Source organism: Pocillopora verrucosa, chromosome 5 (genome assembly GCF_036669915.1).
Source record: "Pocillopora verrucosa isolate sample1 chromosome 5, ASM3666991v2, whole genome shotgun sequence".
NCBI lineage: Eukaryota > Metazoa > Cnidaria > Anthozoa > Scleractinia > Pocilloporidae > Pocillopora > Pocillopora verrucosa.
In genome coordinates this window covers 3,316,251-3,339,154 of record NC_089316.1, presented here as the reverse complement: position 1 = coordinate 3,339,154, position 22,904 = coordinate 3,316,251, and the positions used below count along the sequence as shown (strand labels likewise).

General features: G+C 37.8%; 3 protein-coding genes across 3 annotated transcripts; all 3 read right to left on the bottom strand.

The window, feature by feature from the left end:
• Window positions 1-4,123: 4,123 nt before the first annotated feature.
• Window positions 4,124-5,186, bottom strand: LOC136280966 (uncharacterized). The gene has a single exon (XM_066166974.1). It carries the CDS (start codon window positions 5,144-5,146, stop codon window positions 4,565-4,567), a length of 582 nt encoding a protein of 193 aa, XP_066023071.1. The 5' UTR covers window positions 5,147-5,186; the 3' UTR covers window positions 4,124-4,564.
• Window positions 5,187-5,913: 727 nt separating this feature from the next.
• LOC136281152 (neurogenic locus notch homolog protein 1-like) lies at window positions 5,914-8,078 on the bottom strand. Its single transcript, XM_066167371.1, has 3 exons — window positions 7,752-8,078; window positions 6,333-6,447; window positions 5,914-6,080 (listed from the first exon to the last, which is right to left on the bottom strand). The coding sequence occupies exons 1-3, from the start codon at window positions 8,076-8,078 to the stop codon at window positions 5,914-5,916; spliced, it is 609 nt and encodes a 202-aa protein (XP_066023468.1).
• An 8,207-nt stretch (window positions 8,079-16,285) lies between these two features.
• On the bottom strand, window positions 16,286-22,442 carry LOC136281151 (uncharacterized). The gene is made up of 4 exons (XM_066167370.1): window positions 22,211-22,442; window positions 18,598-19,332; window positions 17,884-18,159; window positions 16,286-16,457 (listed from the first exon to the last, which is right to left on the bottom strand). The coding sequence occupies exons 1-4, from the start codon at window positions 22,440-22,442 to the stop codon at window positions 16,429-16,431; spliced, it is 1,272 nt and encodes a 423-aa protein (XP_066023467.1). The 3' UTR covers window positions 16,286-16,428.
• Between the last annotated feature and the right edge of the window lie 462 nt (window positions 22,443-22,904).

The window sequence follows — 22,904 nt, the reverse complement described above, 5'->3', positions numbered from 1 at the left end:
TGAAATTGGAAGACGCATTTGTGGAGAACCATCCATTTTTCAAATCTAGAAGAAAGTGTTACGAGGCAATTTAATTTTTAAGTCGGTCAATGAAACTTGCTCAGTCCATTTTAATAATCAACATGGAAATGGCTTGTTCTGCTATTTTTGGCCTGATGTGAAGCTGGACGAGACTATCCGCGATTTAGACCACAATTTTATTCGATCCAAAAAAAAGCAACAACAACAGCTGAAGCAAACTACTACGAATACATCTTAAAGCAATAACGGAAATGGGGATAGTAACTCTTAAGCTTGGTGGTTAATGAGAAAGATACTGAAGTCGTTTCGTTTATTTTTTGCCCATGAATAGGGTTAAGGACACGTGTAGTGAAAAAATAGTTTAGTTCTTCTCCAATTCTCTTTTTTGCGTCACCACATGCCAAAAATGATTTTTGATCAGAGGAGAAGGGTCTCCTCGGATCACGCTGGTGTTAAAAATATTTCAGCTGAAGTTTCCATATTAATTTTTTGTCTGTGAACTAACTGAAATTTACACTTTCGATCGCTGTCCACACGGGTTGTCTAGCCATAAATTTGAATTAAGCAATTTATAACAAACTGAAAGGAACTTGCCAATTTTGATCTTCTCTACACTGTGCGTAGTTTATGGCCTGTGTTTCAAAGAAAATTATCGAAAAGGCGCCTTCCGATCACCTTTGGTTACTTTGTAAGCCACGCAAGCGCGCAAGTGTTACGATCGATCACGTTTACGCAATGCTCTCGGTCAATTTTCTTGATGAGCATAGACAGGATGCCTACTCTTGTTGAAAAGTCTGAATTATCGATCAGTTCGAAGTACATTAACATCTTTAATCAGGAGTCAGTCTAAAACGCTTTACGTACCACTGGAAGCCTGCGGTAGAAAAACTATTTCACTAGTACATGGAAATGGTTCCTTGAAAGTTCGAGGAGTCCAAACTGCATTTTAAAGTCGAAGTTGTAAGTGTTTTTCACCAGGCCACTGAAATTTCATTAGTTCCCTGGTATTTAAATTAAGCAATTTTATAGAAAATTGAAATGAACTTGCCAAAGTGTAAAACAAATGGTAAAATTCTAAGGGCTAAATAAAACTTTTTTGTCGTAAATTTATGTACGCCTAGACTGAAATTTGTTTATATCATTTAATTAGCATATACAAGAGGTCTTCTCCTGTTGAAAACTTTGAACTATTGATTAGTAAGAGGTATATTAATATTTTTTATCAGTATTCAGTCTAAAACGCTTTACGTACCATGAGAAGTATGCAGTAAAATAGCTATTTTCATTAGTGCATGGAAATAGTTCCTTAAAAGTTCAGGGAGTCCAAACTGAATTTTGAAGTAGAAGTTATATGCTACCTTCATCAGGCCACCGAAATCTGATCAGTTTCCCGGCATTTGAATTAAACAATTTTATAACAAACTCTAAAGAACTTGCATAAGCGTAAAACGATATGTTAAAATTCTAAAGGCTAATTGTTATTTGTTGTAACAGATCATATATCAATTGATAACCTGTTGTCTAGTTATATATATTTAGACTGAAATGTGTCTTTATCATTTAACTTGCACATACAGGAAGCCTCACTGAAAACTTTGAATTATTGATCAGTAAGAAGTATATTAATTTTTTATCTCCTTCACATAGTTTTTAGGTGTTTAAATTTCAATATCTTATCAAAGTATCTAAAACAGTCGAATTATATTACACCAAGGTAGTTAAGTGTTATCGAATGATTTTAAAACGTAAATTGGCCACCGTAAAGAGTTTAAAGGCTGACGTTTCGAGCGTTAGCCGTTTTTCAGGGCCCTACGTCCATCGCTCTAACGAAGGGCTAACGCTCGAAACGTCAGCCTTTAAACTCTTTACGGTGGTCAAATTACGTTTTCAAATCAGTTGGTAACACTAAATGACCCTGTTATACTCTCCCACCGACGCAGCACCACAGTTTCTTTAGAAACATACCCCCTTTATATTACACCACGCCTGTCTTTCTCTGCCATCTTGTATTTGTAAACTGACAAAATCTAACATCAGACGTGACTTCAGAAAATCAACCAGTTAGAGCTGGCAAGTTTTCACGGAAATATTTTTCTTATACTCTTTATGAGGACAATAACAAAGAGAAAATTCAGCAAAGGGATCGATGAAACAAACTTGTCGTCATGGATTCTTCAACATTATGAGTGTTCTTAAGACACCTGTCACTTAATTTTCCGTAGAAGTTGATATCCTTCAAACTTACTAACTCTTTTTCGGGACAAAACAGTTGCAGCACTTTTCAAGAAACATACAATTTTGGAGCAGATGCACGGAGAATCAAAATTTCACTCATACTCCTCGACCTATTTTTCCTTTCCTTTCTTCCTCCTCTTATATTTTGCTATTATTCTCAGAAACACCATCTATATCATTGCTCTCTCCATAAAGTTGTTAATCATCTCATGATAGGACTCCGCTTTTGATGAACAAGTTGATGTGTGTCTTGGTAACAATTTTAAGCATTTCACCCAAGACACCAGCTAAAAATTTTTCCCAATCTGGTATTTTCGAGGAAAAAAATGATCTTTACTGCATTCTGAAGTAGGTGTGAAAGAATGCCATGGGGATACGAAGGAGATGGCAGCTTTTAGCGTAACATTACCAAAAATGAACCAAAAATATAGTTCATCTGAAAGCTTTGAATGCATTCCAGCAAAATTATCCAGTTTACTATATAACTAGTAACATAATAATAATTATATCACCTTGGTCTGCAACAGCCCGGCAATGAAACCATGATGAGAATAGAAAAGACGCAAAACCAAAGGGAAGCACCGTCAAGAGGAAGCATTGATCTTTCAAATACATCATGTACAACCGAAATATATACAGCGACAGACTGTTCGTTAACTGCTGACGATTTTAGGATGTTGCACGACTAGAGATCAAGGTTGTGGTTTGTTTCTGCAACGCAAAGCAGTAAAATTTTAATGTTATCTGGCTTTTTCAGCATTATAAATTATTTAAAGCGTGGTTGTATACATTTTATACATTTTACTTGGTGACTACATTGTTAAATTCTTATATTTTAATATTAGCTAGTTCTTAATCTTAATTTATTTAAATTTATATACCTTCATAAGGCTTTATAATTTCCTTTTCTCTTTTTATTTCGTGGCGTACCTGTAAACTAGCTTTTAGCTAAGCGTTCTGACCACGTTAAATAAATTGATTGATTGATTGATTGAATTGATTGATTGATTGTTGTCTATGCCGCCTAGGATAGATCAGTTAACAACCCACGCTCACGATTTTGAAATGTGATTGTTTGGCATATGCTTTTTTTCGTTCGAGAAACATTCAGGCGCAATTCCCAACATCTTTCATCTTAATTATCTGGTTTCTCTTCCAAATAACCAGTTCTAGAGGCAGTTAACGCCAAAAAAGATTACATGGATTCGTTATTTTCTGCAATATTACCCGTTTATACCAATGGAATGAGACGAGGTGTTCTCCTGAAATGAAAAATTAAAACAAGCTTGTTTATTGGCAGAAAATGCTATAGAGACGTAGCATTTGTGCGTTTTGTTGTTAATATCCGACGTTTTATATGTATTGTTATAAAACAAACAGAGAAGGGGCAGTATTGGTCCTGCAGGTATCGATTTAGCGGGTGAAATGTAAACCTTGATTTGCAAGTGTTTCCCGTTTTTTCCTCTTCTTTTTGTGGTCTCTTGTTTGTCCATAAGCCTTTACACGTGGATACTCTAGATCTAGTAGTATTGCATACCGGAACTGAAATTTTCAATTGAAAAGACACTATTTTGACATGTCCCTATTGGAAAACTCTGTTTCAGATCTCGAGAAATTTCTTCCCATGAGAATCCCACTAAATGAACTCTAATGAATTTTCTACTACATTCAAACAACAGCTAAAAAAGGAATATGATTTACATTATTGTGTAGTATTCCTGCATTTATAAACATAGAAGGAGTCGACTTAGATTAAATTTAATTTATGTTTAAAAAAACATTGAGGTAAGATGCATGTCACTTATCAAGCGTAAAGATTTATGTTTTGCTCACATCGTGATTGGTTTACTCTAGATACTAGAAATATAGTTCTCAATCAACTTTTTGGAAGACAAACAGATGACACAGATATTGTACTCTTTCCACAACGCGCTACAAACAAAAAAGTACAATATACGGGGCCAGGCAAAGAAAAATCTGAAAAAAGTCTGCCATGTCGGATGACGTCACCGAGTCTCAGCAGCGAAATTTGCATACGAATCCCATGATATTAACAACATCTTGTGGACGACATAAGGCCATCTATTAAAGGTAAAAACTTTTCAAAATATTGCAATGTAACGAAAACGCATGGCAGGGTTCCAACTAACCCCTTCCACTCCCCTTGTACCACAGTGAGGGTATAAGTTTTTATTTACGTTTTGAAAATTAAACTTGAATAATAAGGTGACAAGAAATAAGTAACATCTTTCTTTTCAGCGGTCTTCAGTTCTGAACTAAGTTTGAAAAAGAAAGATCCTATAATGTTTTAACGGATCCATAAGTTCAACGAGTAGGACTGAGATGGAGCGTTATATTTGACACCATCATAACCAAAGTCATATTCAGTTGCACTACCACCATCTTCAACGAAAGAAGCAGCGCCAGTCTCTGTGATCCCAATCCCATGATCAGCACGTGCACAGCTACTTCCTCCTCCTCCAATCATCATCACCGCTCCATCCCCAGTATCCCAGTCACACCAGAAGCCGATCTTGTCAGCACTTTGGATGCCTCCACTGCAATCAGCCTGTTGAAACCCGTCTGTTGACCTGTACTGTCCGCCATATTGAACTGGACAACTTCCCAGACACTGATCACTGGCCCAGACCGTGCCATTTCTAAAGTCGCCATAACTTGTGATTTTAGATCGAAATGTTTGTCCACCCGAACAGTTACCTGTGGTCTGTAACAGAGGGATGTGGCTGGGGTCGTCACTGCGTGTGATTTTTAATTCTCTGCCGCTGACCGACGAAAAGGCTGTTGAAATCATATCGTCGTTCTTTGAAGAGTTGTTTGTCGCTCCTAGGGCAATTTGTTGGTCGTACCACCATCTACCATCGTCACGCATCCAATTTTTGCCATCGCTGTTTGAGAATCGAGCAATAAGAGTCCAGCCTGTAGTGAAAAAACAGTTCTCATATTCTCTGTTTTTTGATTATTATTATTATTATTATTATAGTGCATGGACATTTTAATTTTATTTCTACGTCTTTCTGGCATATGATGGGAATATTGTAGAGAATAGCTCTTTATTCTCTTTCTAACTTGAAACGAATTGTGCAATGTTCCCACCCTTCTTCTGTTTTTATCGGTGGTAAAAAAAAAAAAAATAATAAATAAAAAAATAAAAAATTTGCGGTGACCATAATGAAAAATATTAACCGTTAGCCGTAAAAACCATCACTACATCAAGACACTCTTTGAAGACCAACTTTTGAGCCAGAGGTAGATTGATATAACTACGGATTTAGGGCACCGATTGCAATTTTCAGAGCCTCGCTTTCTAGTCTAATAGGAAAAAATGCGGGGCGGGGACACTTTCTCGGTTTTACCACCTGATATCCACAATCGAACAGAAAGTTTGGAGATGTGAAATAGATAATGGTTGTTAGTTGTTGCAAAGCAATAATCCTATGTTTTATAAACCGTACATTTTCTTTTACTTTATCTTCTAGCTTCTTGTCAAATAAATCTTTGAAAGCCTTACACCAGAGGCCAAAAGCTTTCGGTATGAAAATGTTGTTTTGGTCAGTGAGCGCAAGCTTATTTAAAAAAAGATGAAGTTATCAAAACTGGTGGAGAGGAATTAGTTATAGCCTAACTAATAAACTGACTCTAAGTAATGTGACTAACAAATAACAAACAGGGTTTACCGCTACGTATACATGTTTTTCCATTTCCATAAAATCCACTTTTACAGGAACACTTGTGGGAGCCATAGGTGTTCTGGCAGTTTGTATTAACGTCACAAGGCCAGATGGAAGCACTGCACTCGTCCATATCTGAATATTAAACGAAATTAACTTGGAGTGAATTAACGGGAGAATTCGGAAATATTCGATGAGGACAAGAAAGTGGTAAACAGCAAAGCTTTGAGTCATTCTCAGGTAGTGGAAGAGAATTACGCCGTCAGTTAAGTTTGAAGCAGTCTTGTAATTGTACACTAAATTATGTTTGAGTCACTCTCAGAGAATTACACCTTCAGTTAAGTTTGAAGCAGTCTCAGTGTAAATGTACACTAAATTATGTCTCACCCGTTTCACAATGTTTCCCTGTGTATCCTTTCGCGCAAACGCACACGTAACTGTTCTTCTCGTACTGTGCCGCACATTTCCAATTGTTCTGACAAGGCCATTTGAAACATGGAGACTAAAGAAAATATATAACAATAAGAAAGAAAGGAGAAAGATGTGGCACCAATCATTTTAAATATCATCACGGACCGTGTTTACAATAGAGTCTGTATATCTCTAAATAAACCTACCCCGCTAATACCCAAAAATTCTTTGTAAGTCTTCCGCTTAAATAACCCCTCTCCCAATTTCTGCAATTAACCACACTGTCCTCCTTCCACTGAGGAGAAACTTCCAAAGAAAAACATAGAGCTCAAATGTTACAGTTATCAGATTGGATCAGTTAGCCTTAAGCGTATTATTGAAAAAGCTAAAAAAGAAAAAACTTCCACAATAAATTGTCTGTAATTCCTTTCCTTTTCCTTTCACAAAAAGAGAGTCAACATTTTTCATGTCCAACTCACTGCAATACTATAGTGATGGTGACTCTGACTAGGGACAAGTTTGTCTGAGTTGTTGTACAAATCCGATGGAAGTAATTCACACAGAACTTTGCTATTGATATCATGAAATGCAGCCAGGTTTAAACTTAAAACACGACTGAATGTTGACACAAGCAAATCCACCCTCGCTGTCCTTTCCAACCTGGAGCGGTTCCAGGATGTACTGAACGGGGGTTCGGGTAAACGTCTGCTGAAGGGAGCCTATCCAAGGGGTCGGGGGCATGCTTTCACCAGAGTATTTTGAAATCTAGATCGTCGGAAAGGTGATATATCCAGGTTTTTTGAGCCGATGATTGTGGTTCGTTAATGCCATTGAAAAAAATCTCTGTTTTGAACTATTTTTAAATTTTTATGTCCATCAAACTCGTCAGAAACCGTGCGTATTGAAATGTTTTTCATTTCATTGTAGGGTGTTCGGCCGAACCACCCGAAACAATCCTGGATCTGCCCTAGAGTGGGCAACTACTTTAGGCCTTTATTGAAAAAAAAGGAAGGCGAATTTTAACTTGGTTTGGCGAGTGGCTCACAACTGAGACAGGGTTGATGTTTACCTTTGTTTACATTTACGTGAGTGTTCGTAAACGAATGCGAAGTGTTCTTTCCACACACAAACGCTGATAAACGTTCTTGTTACGTGTTTTCATACACGCGTGTACATTCTGTTTAAAAAAATAAACTCTTCCAATATGGTTTGCGTGTGAGAGAAAGGCCTCGACACTTAAACAAAATAGCATTAAAAACGTAAACGTAAGCCTGTGGAGCATATGCCAAGGGATTCAGAATCAGGCAGCGACAGATGTTTCATTGCTCCAGCGCAATAGTTTATCCTACAACTCATAATCAAGAGAAAGACTAACTTTAACGGAGGTTTACTAACCGTGAGATTAAACAACTGTGCAAAGATGAATCCACGCATAGGTAGAAGGGAAGAGGTATCATCTCCAGCACCTACTATTCCTCCATCGTTTAGTTCACAAATCGTGGTTCTTTCTTGTTCCTTGTAATTCACTGAGAGGCAAAGTGGACGGCTTCTCAGGCAGAGATGGACGCAGGATAAAACGCTGGACGCCTTCTGACGATCTATGACATGACCGGTTAGGTAATAATCTTCCACAATTTTAATGAAGGATGATCGGCCCTGTAGAGCTGATGATGAACTGTACACTGCAGTGGTCACAGTCAGTAGCATCATGAAGACGTTCATGTTCTAACCTGTGAAAAGCGGAGTTGTCCTACACTGGTAAGGCAAACTATAGAGGATCGATTTCCGATGTATGTTTTGTTGAAATTAGAATTTCGCATTTCCATCCCCATCTGTTTAACTGATTTTCATTTGTTGATTGTAATAAAACCTTTCAAAACATATTTTGTTGTGGCAATAGAAACGAGTGGAGCCCAATTCGGTCTGTAATCATACGAGTGATCGAGTGATAACAAAGTCGGACGACCGCGAAACGGGAGCCCGATTTGTTTATCACGACTTTACGATACGAATTCTTAAGTCTCTTCTACCAAAATGCACTGATGTTGCTGAGTAAAGCGGAACATTGGAAAGCTAAGCAGATGTTGTTTTTCAAGAAATTTGCGTCATTGTCTTTTCAGTTAGGAATGAAAATTTTCCATACCACACATTTCAAGAGTTCATGTCTTCCGCAGTATCTGATCGAAAGGAAGCTTGAAAGCTACAATCACGTTAAATTTGCCCCACTGTTTCCGCCTTAGTTACAAATGCATACAGAAATGTTTCATTGAAAGATTGTTGCGACGACATTCGTAATAAGAATCAAACACAGGCTCGCACATCAATCAGACAGGAAAGTGAAGCTAACAATCACCGTTTGGCCGTTGCTAAGAGCTTTGAGGCTTAAAGTCGAACAAGCTCTCCTGGTGCGAACGAGCATAAACCTGGTGCCCAAACAGGAGGGATCAAAAGCGCAGACCAAAAAGATGAAATTATTCACAAACAACTATCTTTCTTCCGCTTTTACATCCCATATTTCTTCTGACCTTTGAAGTTAACTACTAGTGGACAAGAGGATGCCTGAATTAAGATAAGGAAGTGTTTTCATAGGAGGTTCGAAGGCTGTTAGTTTCCTAAGAACCAAAAGCTGTAATAACTTGTCAAGCGGTCAAGGCTTTTAAGTAGTGCGATTTTAAACATCTCTCAAGAGGCTATTCTTGACGAATGCATTTTAAGAAGGGGCTCACATTTCACTCTAACTTCCCGGAGTAAGTATTCAAATAAATAATAGAAAAGTCTTTTGGGAGGAGGTTCCAAGTAGCCTCTGCTTTTGTTTCTCATTGGCTGACGACCGGTTACTTCTGCTGCGAAAAGCTAAATTCTTCAACCGAACAGGAACTGATAGATATTTTGACTTCGCATTCACAGACCTTTGAATCTGCTTTTATAATTACAGTTACATGTATTTAAAAACATTAGCAGTGTAAGAAGCGAAAATTACTTGATGTTTGGTTATGTAATCCTGCTCTTGTATTCGTCTTATTCCAGAGGTTGGATGTAAAAGATTGAGAAAGACAACCTTTAGTTGTCCCTTAGCAAGCTTCAATATAAGGTTTTGACAGAATCATCGATCTGTCTGCAGCTTGTCCACAATGCTTTCATCTCGACCGAATAAAAGTACGAGAAGATGATTGCAAATAAAATGAAAAATGCAAATAGATGTCAAAAATGCAAATTCATATATGTCTTTAGTTGTGTGCGCCCGGCCTCGTCAACGGTAGAACCAAATGGAAACTTTTCGTGTCAAAGATGCATTTTATGTGCTTCGATGTTGGTTGGATAACCACCTGCTGGTGATTGACTGAAACATTGCCTGCTGATAGCAGTGCATATTTTTCTCCGTTGGTTGAGGGTTGTGCAAGAAAAGCAAGGATTTTACCAAACGCGGAAGGGAAGGGGCATTTGAAATTGGAAGACGCATTTGTGGAGAACCATCCATTTTTCAAATCTAGAAGAAAGTGTTACAAGGCAATTGAATTTTTAAGTCGGTCAATGAAACTTGCTCAGTCCATTTTAATAATCAACATGGAAATGGCTTGTTCTGCTATTTTTGGCCTGATGTGAAGCTGGACGAGACTCTCCGCGATTTAGACCACAATTTTATTCGATCCAAAAAAAAGCAACAACAACAGCTGAAGCAAACTGCTACGAATACATCTTAAAGCAGTAACGGAAATGGGGATAGTAACTCTAAAGCTTGGTGGTTAATGAGAAAGATGATACCTTGGTGTCTTACGCCATTCAATTACCATGACTGCCATAATAATTGTTGTTATTATCGTTGTTACTATGGCTTACACCTCTTAGCATTTCATATATGCCTTGATTCAATCATAAAGATGGTGGAAGGACACTGTTTGTCTATTAGCCGAGGCGGTTCCAGAATGTACTAAACGTGGGGGTCGGGGGCATGCCTCCACCGGAACATTCTGAGATTTAGATCCTCAGAAAGGTGATATCCAGGTTTTTTGAGACGATGATTGTGGTTTGTTAATGCCATTGAAAACAATCTCTGTTTTGAGCTATATTAAACATATACTATGTCCATCAAACTCGTCAGAAACCGCACGTGTTGGAATGTTTTTTTTATTTCATAGCCTTGCTCTTTAAAATACATCACATACGACAGATATATTCACAGCGTCAGACTATTCGTACATTGCTGAGGATTTTAGGTAGTTGCGCGACTGAACATCAAGAATGTGGGTCTTGATTCAACGACCAGTAGAGGACCACTGGCTTTGTTTCTTTCTGTAACTCAATGCACTAAATTTTTAAATGTTATTTGGCTTTATCAGGAAAATAAATTATTTATAGCGCGATTGTCCATGCCGCTTGGATAGATCAGATAACCCCACGCTCAAAGTGATTCTTTGGCATATGGGTTTTTTGTTTTCCAAAAACATTCAGGCGCAATTCCGAACATCTTTCATGTTAATTATCTAGTTTCTCTTCTTCCAAATAACCAGTTCTAGCGGTAATTAACATCAAAAACGATAACATGTACTGGCTGTTTTCTAAAATATTAGCCGTTTATACCGATGGAATGAGGCAAGGTGTTCTTCTCTTTTAATGAAAAATTAAAACAAGCAGAAAATACTATAGAGACGTAGCATTTGTGTGTTTTGTTGTTAATATCCGACGTCTTAACTGATTAACGTCGTAAAAGGTTCTTTGAAGGGAAAGTAAGTTTTCAAGATTAAACGGGCCGGCAAGGTCACCAGATATTTGCAATTAGTTGCCTTTAGGAAAAGTTGTATTTTCATTCTTTCAGTTAATTGCATTAAGTGCGCATGTCTCTTAATAAAACAAACAGATGAGGAGCAGTATTGGGCCAGCAGGTATCAATTTAGCAGGTGAAATGTAAACCTCAACTTTTGCCATGTTTAAAATGCAAGTGTTTTCTGTTTTGTCCACTTCTTTTTGTGGTCTCTTGTTTATCCTTAAGCCTTTAACTCCAATTTCTCCTAACAATATCAATAGAATAGCAAACAGACAAGTGATTAGAATAAAGAAAAATATCTATAAGGAGATTGTAAGTTGATCCAATGCCAAATTCTCTAAACTAACATCACAGGAACTGTATGGAAGATAGTAAGGAGAATTACTAATGAGATCTTGGCTCTTGGGAGTTAAAGGGTTAAGTCTTCTCGTGCGGATACTGAAAGTTTCAATTTATAAAAAATCATTTTCGGAAGCATAAGCCGTTGAAATGTCCATATTGAAAAACTCTGTTTCAGACCTTGAGAAATTCCTTGCCATGAGGATCCCACTAAATGAAATCTAATGCATTTTCTAGAACATATAAACAGCCGTTAAAAAATAAATAGATATCATGATTGTGGAGGCGGACAAGCCCCGAGTACTGTTTCTGCAGTCATAAAATTAAAGGAGTCGGCTTAGATTAATCAGGAGTCAGTCTTAAACGCTTTACGTGCCATGAGAAGCATGCTGTAGAAAAATTATTTCACGAGTACGTGAAAATAGTTCCTCGAAAGTTCAAGGAGTCCAAACTGCATTTCAAAGTCAAAGTTATATGCTATCTTTCCCTCGTCACCGAAATTTGACCAGTTCCCTGACATTTGAATTAGGCAATTTTATAACAAATTGAAATGAACTTGCCAAAGTGTAAAACGATGTGGTAAAATTCTAAGGGCTAATTATTATTTGTTTGGTAAAAGATCAGATATCAATTGAAAACCTGCCGTAAATCTATGTATACCTAGACTGAAATTTTTCTTTATCATTTCAGTGACAGGATGCCTACTCTTGTTGAAAAGTCTGAATTATCGATCAGTTCGAAGTACATTAACATCTTTAATCAGGAGTCAGTCTAAAACGCTTTACGTACCACTGGAAGCCTGCGGTAGAAAAACTATTTCACTAGTACATGGAAATGGTTCCTTGAAAGTTCGAGGAGTCCAAACTGCATTTTAAAGTCGAAGTTGTAAGTGTTTTTCACCAGGCCACTGAAATTTCATTAGTTCCCTGGTATTTAAATTAAGCAATTTTATAGAAAATTGAAATGAACTTGCCAAAGTGTAAAACAAATGGCAAAATTCTAAGGGCTAAATAAAACTTTTTTGTCGTAAATTTATGTACGCCTAGACTGAAATTTGTTCATATCATTTAATTGGCACATACAAGAGGTCTTCTCCTGTTGAAAACTTTGAATTATTTATTAGTAAGAGGTATATTAATATTTTTAATCAGTATTCAGTCTAAAACGCTTTACGTACCATGAGAAGTATGCAGTGAAATAGCTATTTTCATTATTGCATGGAAATAGTTCCTTAAAAGTTCAGGGAGTCCAAACTGCATTTTGAAGTAGAAGTTATATGCTACCTTCATCAGGCCACCGAAATCTGATCAGTTTCCCGGCATTTGAATTAAACAATTTTATAACAAACTCTAAAGAACTTGCATAAGCGTAAAACGATATGTTAAAATTCTAAAGGCTAATTGTTATTTGTTGTAACAGATCACATATCAATTGATAACCTGTTGTATAGTTATATATATTTAGACTGAAATGTGTCTTTATCATTTAACTTGTATATACAGGAAGCCTCACTGAAAACTTTGAATTATTGATCAGTAAGAAGTATATTTTTTATCTCCTTCACATAGTTTTTAGGTGTTTAAATTTCAATATCTTATCAAAGTATCTAAAACAGTCGAATTATATTACACCAAGGTAGTTTAGTGTTATCGAATGATTTTAAAACGTAAATTGGCCACCGTAAAGAGTTTAAAAGCTGACGTTTCGAGCGTTAGCCGTTTTTCAAGGCCCTACTTCCATCGCTCTGACGAAGGGCTAACGCTCGAAACGTCAGCCTTTTAACTCTTTACGGTGGTCAAATTACGTTTTCAAATCAGTTGGTAACACTAAATGACCCTGTTATACTCTCCCACCGACGCAGCACCACAGTTTCTTTAGAAACATACCCCCTTTATATTACACCACGCCTGTTTTTCTCTGCCATCTTGTATTTGTAAACTGACAAAATCTAACATCAGACGTGACTTCAGAAAATCAACCAGTTAGAGCTGGCAAGTTTTCACGAAAATATTTTTCTTATACTCTTTATGAGGACAATAACAAAGAGAAAATTCAGCAAATGGATCGATGAAACAAACTTGTCGTCATGGATTCTTCAACATTATGAGTGTTCTTAAGATACCTGTCACTTAATTTTCCGTAGAAGTTGATATTCTTCAAACTTACTGACTCTTTTTCGGGACAAAACAGTTGCAGCACTTTTCAAGAAACAAACAATTTTTGAGCAGATGCACGGAGAATCAAAATTTCACTCATACTCCTCTACCTATTTTTCCTTTCCTTTCTTCCTCCTCTTATATTTTGCTATTATTCTCAGAAACACTATTTATATCATTGCTCTCTCCATTAAGTTGTTAATCATCTCATGATAGGACTCCGCTTTTGATGAACAAGTTAATTTGTGTCTTGGCAACAATTTTCAGCATTTCACCCAAGACACAAGCCCAAACTTTTTCCCTCACTCCGGTATTTTCGAGGAAAAAATTGATCTTTACTGCATTCTGAAGTAGGTGTGAAAGAATGCCATGGGGATACGAAGGAGATGGCAGCCTTTAGCGTAACATTACCAAAAATGAACCGAAAATATAGTTCATCTGAAAACTTTGAATGCTATTCCAGCAAAAATATCCAGTTTACTAAATAACTAGTAACATGATAATAATTATATCACCTTGGTCTGCAACAGCCCGACAATGAAACCATGAGAAGAAAAGAACAGACGCAAAACAAAAGGGAAGCACTGTGAAAAGGAAGCATTGATCTTTCAAATACATCATATACAACTGAAATATATACAGCGACAGACGCTTCGTTAACTGCTGACGATTTTAGGATGTTGCGCGACTAGACATCAAGGTTTTGGGTCCTAATTCAACGACCATTAGAAGACTACTGCCCTCGTTTGTTTCTGTAACGCAAAGCAGTAAATGTTTAATGTTATTTGGCTTTTTCAGCATTATAAATTATTTAAAGCGTGGTTGTCTATGCCGCCTAGGATAGATCAGTTAACAACCCACGCTCACGATTTTGAAATGTGATTGTTTGGCATATGCTTTTTTTCGTTCGAGAAACATTCAGGCGCAATTCCCAACATCTTTCATGTTAATTATCTGGTTTCTCTTCCAAATAACCAGTTCTAGAGGTAGTTAACGCCAAAAAAGATTACATGGATTCGTTATTTTCTGAGATATTACCCGTTTATACCAATGGAATGAGGCGAGGTGTGCTTCTCCTGAAATGAAAAATTAACACAAGCTTGTTTATAGGCAGAAAATGCTATAGAGACGTAGCATTTGTGCGTTTTGTTGTTAATATCCGACGTTTTATATGTATTATTATAAAACAAACAGCTGAGGAGCAGTATTAGTCCTGCAGGTATCGATTTAGCGGGTGAAATGTAAACCTTGATTTCATTTTTAACTTTTCCCATGTTTCAAATGCAAGTGTTTCCCGTTTTTTCCTCTTCTTTTTGTGGTCTCTTGTTTTTCCATAAGCCTTTACACGTGGATACCCCAGATCTAGTAGTTTTGCATACCGGAACTGAAATTTTCAATTGAAAAGACACTATTTTCGGAAGTATAAGCCGTTGACATGTCCATATTGGAAAACTCTGTTTCAGATCTCGAGAAATTTCTTTCCATGAGAATCCCACTAAATGAACTCTAATGAATTTTCTACTACATTCAAACAACAGCTAAAAAGGAATATGATTTACATTATTGTGGAGGCGGACAAGCCCGGGTAGTATTCCTGCATTTATAAAGATAGAAGGAGTCCACTTAGATTAAATTTAATTTATGTTTAAAAAAACATTGAGGTAAGATGCATGTTACATATCAAGCGTAAATATTTATATTTTGTTCACATCGTGATTGGTTTACTCTAGATATTAGCAATATAGTTCTCAATCTACTTTTTGGAAGACAAACAGATGACGCAGATATTGTACTCTTTCCACAACGCGCTACAAACAAGAAAGTACAATATACGGGGCCAGGCAAAGAAAAATCTGAAAAAAGTCTGCCATGTTGGATGACGTCACCGAGTCTCAGCAGCGAAATTTGCATACGAATCCCATAATATTAACAACATCTTGTGGACGACATAAGGCCATCTATTAAAGGTAAAAACTTTTCAAAATATTGCAATGTAACGAAAACGCATGGCAGGGTTCCAACTAACCCCTTCCACTCCCCTTGTACCACAGTGAGGGTATAAGTTTTTATTTACGTTTTGAAAATTAAACTTGAATAATAAGGTGACAAGAAATAAGCAACATCTTTCTTTTCAGCGGTCTTCAGTTCTGAACCAAGTTTGTAAAAGAAAGATCTTATAATGTTTTAACGGATCCATAAGTTCAACGAGTAGGATTGAGATGGAACTGTATTTGTTAAACCGTCATAACCAAAGTCATATTCAGTTACACTACCACCATCTTCAACGAAAGAAGCAGCGTCAGTTTCTGTGATCCCAATCCCATGATCAGCACGTGCACAGCTATGTCCTCCTCCTCCAATCATCATCACTGATCCATCCCCACTACCATAGTCACACCAGAAGCCGATCTTGTCAGCACTTTGGATGCTTCCACTGCAATCAGCCTGTTGAAACCCGTCTGTTGACTTGTACTGTCCGCCATATTGAACCGTACAACTTCCCAGACACCGATTACTGGACCAGACCTTGCCATTTCTAAAGTCGCCATAACTTGTGATTTTAGATCGGAATGTTTGTCCAGCCAAACAGTTACCTGTGGTCTGTAACAGAGGAGTGTGACTAGGGTCGTCACTACGCGTGATCTTAAATTCGCTTCCTCTGACCAACCAAAATGCTGGTGAGATCATGTCAGTGTTTATAAAGGGACTCTCTGTCTTTCCAGTGGCAACTTGACGGTCGTACCACCAATGGCCAGTGTCAGCCATCCAGTTCTTGACGTCATTATTTGAAAAGCGGGCAATAATAGTCCAGCCTCTACCGTCTGTTGTCAATTCGCAGTAGACCTACAGTAAAAAAAAAAAATGAGTGCTTCACTGATATCGAACCGTGAAAAAATGCATTGTTTCATGTCTTAAAAATATACATTTTAACAATTTAAATATTTTGTTACAAGAACATTAAAAAAGATAGTAAGTCATGAGCTTGGTGAAGAAATAGAGAAAAATCTTTTTTCGTCTTGTCACAACCGTGGGAAAAAGAAAATGTCTGAGTCCCCATGAGTAATCGAACCTCAGACGTTCGGATCCCGCGCTCCGATGCTCAACCAGAGACACTATGATTAGCAAGGCTTATTAAGAAGTTAACATGACATGCGTTGTGCAGACCTCTAGGGTCATCAATGTCTTGAGCGTCATGTTTTTTAACATGTCATTGAAGTTCGTAATGGGCCTTACTCACCATAGAGTCTGTTGCTCTCTGTCTCTTTGCATCATAGTTCTCGTCTGAAATTTTCCAGTTGTTGCGTGAATGCAGCCTCGAATCGTTACTTTAGTTGGAGATTTAACTATTCTTATCAAGGTTGCTGACCGGCATGGCTGCATTGCCGTTATTTAGGGAAGGAATATATATTACATTTTTCTTCGGTTTAGACTTACAGGAAAGGCTTGTTGAGTGTTTTTATCGCATACGTGGTACATCGCGGCAGTTTCGCGAGAGGGTCCGTGAAAACAAGAGGAAGAGTTCACATTGCGCTTCATTAGTTAACTTTTGACCTTTTTATGTTCGTGGAGCGATTTTGTTGTTGTTGCAAAATAATTTGTTTAAAAAGGGTTGATATGTAACGGCCAGGTGTAAGATAATTCAACATTAGCCAACATCAAGACGCCTACGAGGTCCTTCAAAGTGCCAAAGAGAAACCAGGTTAGATGAGAATCTGACCATGCGCGAGAAACCTTTTTTAGCCATGTCAACGAAATGCGTAAAGCATTCTTAGAAAACGGTCTCCACTTTCTTTGCATCATAGTTCTTACTTGGAAGTTTCCAGTTATTGCGTGAATACAGCCTTGAACCGTTATTTCATTTGAAGATTTATCTTTTCTAATCAAGTTTGCTGACTGCCTCGACTGCATTGCCGTTATTTTGAGAGAGGAATACGTACTATATTTAATACGGTTCAGACTTACAGGAAAGGCTGGTTGAGTGTTTTTAGCTCGTAGGTAGTACATCCCATCAGTTTTGCGAGAAGGTCCATGCTGAACTAGGTCGCAAGAACTATCTAAAGACGCAACATAAAACTTCAAGAACTTTCAAGTCAAACTGTTTAAATACATTTTTAAACAGCTTGTGTTTTTCGATTGAAATTAAAAAGACTGTGCTTATCATTTGAAGACTTTTGCCAAACATTTTCTTGTCTAGTTTGTAATAAAAAAAAAACGTAGAGAGGAAATGTGTTTTGGATGTACAGTTGAAAAGTAATAACTGTTATAATACCCATTAATTTCGTAGCAATCACTGTGGTTACTGTTTCCGTTAACCCAAAGCTGTTTGTGGCTCGACAGATGTAGTCTTCTTCACCATGTGCTTTTGCAGTATTTACTGCGAGACATCCGTCTTCCTGGAAAAACGGAGAGAACAAAGTGGACCTTTGATGCCTAGTCCATTCAACTTTAGGACGAGGGGAACCTGTGGCCACGCAGCAGAGGCTGACAGTTGTTGCTTGTTCTACAACGACCTTCGGTGGAGGTTTGTTAGTAAACTGTGGTATCTCTAAACAAAAAGAAGATCATCAAGTTAACAAACAAAATAGGAGACCACGAATAATCTCAGATATATGCGGTTTGCGTAGGTTTTTGAAAATTGAAAATTTTGTCGCGCGTAGATTATCAATTTGAAGGAAAAGCAATAGGAAAAAGTAAACGTCTCTGGTGCAAAAAGAATTACACTCGGTATTATTACAAGTTCATTTTTACTTCACTTTCCTCTAATAGATGATAAAATCACATGAAAAATGAAATAATGTCGCAAGGATCAGATTGGGTAGTAGTATTCGATTGAGACATTTCTACATTCCCTTCAGTTTTATTCTTTGTCTTGTGCGTCAGGATAGGTGACTCAGGCTATGACACATGACTTGAGAGTAGCAGTTGCTGACTCCTTCAATTTTCGAATGCAAGGTTGGAAAGTATTTAAAGTTAAAGATCCTACCTTTTACGAGTAAACTGCCTGCGATTCTGAAAATTCCTAGACCGGTATGAGCTGCACACATATACGACCCCACATGTGACCTTTGAACGCTGTTAATTCGAAGTGCACCATCTTTCACGGTAGCATCAGATAGGGTACCTCCAAGCTTACGCCATGTTATTTTGGAGGACGTCTGGCCTTGAACCCAACAGAAGAATATTGCTGTCTCGTTGATAAAGACTTCCTGAGATAATGGATACACAATGATCTTCGGTGGAACAACACATTCTCCCTTTGGTCCCTGAATACCAACCAATCCTCTGATACCTTTGTTCCCTTTTAAGCCAATAGATCCTTTTTGTCCGTGACGACCCTTCGCTCCAGTATCTCCTTTAATTCCAGGAGCTCCAACAGACCCTTTGTCGCCTTTGTCGCCCTTTACTCCTTGAGGTCTTACGGGTCCTCTTTTGCCACCCACACCTGGAGCCCCAATAGGCCTTGATGGGCCTGGTGGTCCTACCTTTCCAGAGGCCCCTTTTTCTCCCTTATATCCGGGATACCCAAGGGCTCCTGGCGGTCCCGGAGGTCCTGCCTGGCATATTCTGTCTGAGGAGTTACAAACTTCAATGAACTTGTTGTTTATTTCTTGGCGGATTTGTTGTAAAGTTACAGTTCCTGCCGTTGGATTTGGAGCAATATTTCTTTTCTCTCTTTTGCGATGATCCACTGGATGTTTTCTCATAACACTTTCGAAATCTTTGTATGAAAAAAGTGGAAAAAAAATGGTCAAGAGTTTTAAATATTTTTAGAAAAAAAAATATTTATCCTGGGGTGCGGGAGCTTCACTATTTGTTTTAAAACAATTTAATTCTGCATTAAACATCATCGTCTTTAATGCAAAAAGACCACTTGGTAAGTCACAAAGGACAAATCTCTTGGCCAGTCATTATTGGTCGCGAGGGGTTGGGATCGGGGAATTTTGTGGGAATCACGTGGTTTTCATCGGGAACAGAGGGGAGGATCAGTGGTCACTAACAGAATGTAAAGGGGGGCTGTAGAAAATTGACGGTCATACATCTATGCAAATTAAGCGTCCACCATGTTGGTTCCCACCTCAGGTGTGCAAATATATTGCCATCTCTACAGTGCCCTCTCTCAAATACTTTGTTTTATGAATATTTCTGGTGAAAAAAATCCAGAATCACAAGAGAATATTCTCCTTAGAATACCTGTGCTTTCGAACTATGCGGAAGGCCTAGAAAGCCACATTCGAGAGCGATAACTTAAGAAACTTTTTGGTGATTGGTGTCGATCCAGTAGCCATTCCAAGCAGAATGTCTGCCGTCGATAGAAGTCTCGCACCTTCTTTCTTATTTTGTTCTGGAGACAAGTTATTCCTGACAAATAAGCAATTTAAAACATTCAAAAGTCTTGAAGCTTACAACCAAATAGTGTCTGGCTTCGTAACATCAGTTCAAGGAGCAGAGATTGTAAACAAGATTGTTGTTGTAGCGAAGGTGAGACATTCGCAGCGGATGAACGATCCCCTTGAAGGCATTTGGATTATCGCAAAAAGGGATACACAGATATACGTCAAGAAGAAGGAACGAATATAGTATGTGAAACATAGGAAATGTTCCACAATCATAACGCACGATCCGAACGCACTACTTAGGGGAAATGCTTGGCTTAATCCTTAAAGAAAATTCGTTGTAATTCAATGAGGAGAACTTCCTCCAAACACATGGAACCACTAAGGGTACGAAAATGGCAGTGTCATTTGCCAATATTTTCATGGCGGAAATTGAAACGAAATTAATTCAACAAGGTAAAATCAAGCCAAGAGAATGGAAACGTTACATCGATGACATTTTCTCCGTTTGGGATGCGACAGAAAAGTGCTGGATCGGTTTATTAAGACGAGCCAACTATCTCGACCATACTTTCAAATTCACGGCCGAAATATCAGAGAACCAAATCAGTTTTCTCAATACGACAGTGTTTAAAGGGGAAAGGTTTGCAAAAGATTTCATCTTGAACATCAAAACCCATTACAAGCCGACCCAGACCTTAATTCCAATTTACGTACTTCGCCTCGTGCCACCCACCAGGCGTAAAACATGATTTCATTAAAGGCGAAGCAATAAGATTGCTTAGAACTAACTCTTCCAAAAAACATTTGAAGAGGGCCGTTTGAAATTCAAACAACGCCTCAAAGCAAGAGGGTACCCAGAAAACATCATAGAAAGGTCTCTTTCAGGGATCAATTTTGCTTTTGACAATCGGCCCTTAAACATACACAAAAGCCGAAAGGTCACGAACGTTTATTGGCTTTTGTCATAACGTACTACCCGGCAGTTAAAAATTTAAAACAAATATTGATGGAGCATTTGAGTCTGATACACAATAAGCCCTTGCTGAAAAAAAATCTAAAAAACCTCCGATCATCTCTCACCAAAGAGAAATTCCTTTAAGACATGCTTGTGAGAGCAAAAATATAATTTCAAGGAGATAATGCGACGCAACTTCGAAAACCACCTAGGGAGTCCATGCCGGTCTGTCTTTACCTTTTTTCTTACATCGTGTCGCCGCGACTTATCGATTGTATCCAGTTCTCTCTCCTCTCTGTTTTCAATTCTTCTTCGAAGGAAGACTAACTTTTAACAACTGATGGTATTCGATAAAATCCAATTCCTTTGTCCTGATCAGTTCTGGTGCCACAGCCCAAAACTACACAAAGAATCATTTCTACTTTTTCACTTTTACCTAACTACAAGCGCATTTATAACTATTTGCTTGAGCACCAACATGGCGGATAGCAACTGCCGTCAAGACAAAAGTAACTTGGGTGAAAACCAAGAATAAGGGAGAAAGTTAAAATACTAAAGAGCCCGAAACAACCATAAACCTCCGACCTTCCCCCCTCCCCCCCTAGACGATAAAATATGACTGGTTCCTTAAGATGTGTGATTTGGAAATTATATATCTAAGCATTAACGAACTTTGTTCAACATTAAGCAGCCTAATCATACCTTTTTAAATTAATTTTCTTATTTCATCGGCTCATAACCAATTAGAACAATCCTCTCTGAATATTTCGTACAGGACCATTAAAACGTTCCCATTTCAATGATAGTTGAGATAATTTTATCAAGTCATGTTTCCGCATAAACCGTCAAAGGTTATGCAATGTTATATTTTAGTCATATTAATATCCTTCCTTTACATGAAAAAGAGAAGCATCACAAGCAACTGTTACATCTTGCCAACTTGAACTTCACTTTTAGTTTTTTAAGTTTGCATATTGTTTTTTGTAGTCTTAAGGTATATGGGTTGAGATTATGAACCCGTTGTACAACAAATACTGACCTAATCATCTTGCCAAAATGATATGGGTCTTTTGCATGACTACAGCCTGTCATGATCTCCATCATATCGAAAAGTTCATGGTCAGTTCTCATCAAACATTTGGAGCTCATAAATAAACACCAGGTCAATTAAGGCGGTTTTGCCATTTTCGTCATTTCCTATTCTTCCTTGCAGGGAATCGAATTGTAGAAGCTAAATTAATTCATATCATACTTCAAATTGACGCCGTTTGGATCAAAGTAAATAGTTTTGTATTTGCATGTACCTGTAATCGTTTTCAGCTTGTCCTTGACGTTTTTGTCTGCTTCATTTGTCGTCTTCATGCGACTTTCAACGGCTAAAATGCGCAGTTCATTGATTTGCGTTCGCTTGTTGATCATCTCCATCCTCAGGAACAGCGCAACAATCAGTAGAATTGAAATAAAAGAAAGAACCGATGAGCTCTTTCGAAAGACGTCGTCTGTTCTTTTTCTGTGAGCTTTCTCTGTAGAGTCCATTGTAGCTTTTCTGGACTTTCGGGCTCTTCTACTGAACAACGTTTATAATAAACGTGTAAGAAAACTCACGTACTTGTTTTCTTCCCCTGAAGATTTGCACTTCCCGAGTGACTGAAGTGGCTAAAGTTTCCTGTTTATCTTATTCCTCTGTCACGAATGAGTTACTTGTAAACGTAATACGCTTAGGATTGGAGACCGGAAATCTGTCTGTTGACCTCAAATTGACTAGAGTTGCATAATGTGGGTTTCACCTAAGGTGTTCTCTTATTTTCAATTTCTCATGTGGAATCATAAGGAGTTGTTTTATTAATCTCATGGACGTTTGGACTCTTGCTCTGATAAAACACAATAACTATTGCACTTCATTTTAGACTAGAAGCGGCGAGTTAACATGTCAAAATGTATTATGTTAGTATCACGTTTCCCTTAAACGCTATTCTTTTCACCGTGAAAGCTGGAACC

Coding starts and splice junctions, on each gene's coding strand:
- LOC136280966 (XM_066166974.1), bottom strand. CDS start 5,146: ATGCGTGACGATGGTAGATGGTGGTACGACCAACAAATTGCCCTAGGA.
- LOC136281152 (XM_066167371.1), bottom strand. CDS start 8,078: ATGAACGTCTTCATGATGCTACTGACTGTGACCACTGCAGTGTACAGT. Junction 6,448..7,751: donor CACAGTTGTTTAATCTCACG/GTTAGTAAACCT, acceptor TATTTTCTTTAG/TCTCCATGTTTCAAATGGCC. Junction 6,081..6,332: donor AGGGAAACATTGTGAAACGG/GTGAGACATAAT, acceptor TTTAATATTCAG/ATATGGACGAGTGCAGTGCT.
- LOC136281151 (XM_066167370.1), bottom strand. CDS start 22,442: ATGGACTCTACAGAGAAAGCTCACAGAAAAAGAACAGACGACGTCTTT. Junction 19,333..22,210: donor CAAGCTGAAAACGATTACAG/GTACATGCAAAT, acceptor TTTCATACAAAG/ATTTCGAAAGTGTTATGAGA. Junction 18,160..18,597: donor AGGCAGTTTACTCGTAAAAG/GTAGGATCTTTA, acceptor CTTTTTGTTTAG/AGATACCACAGTTTACTAAC.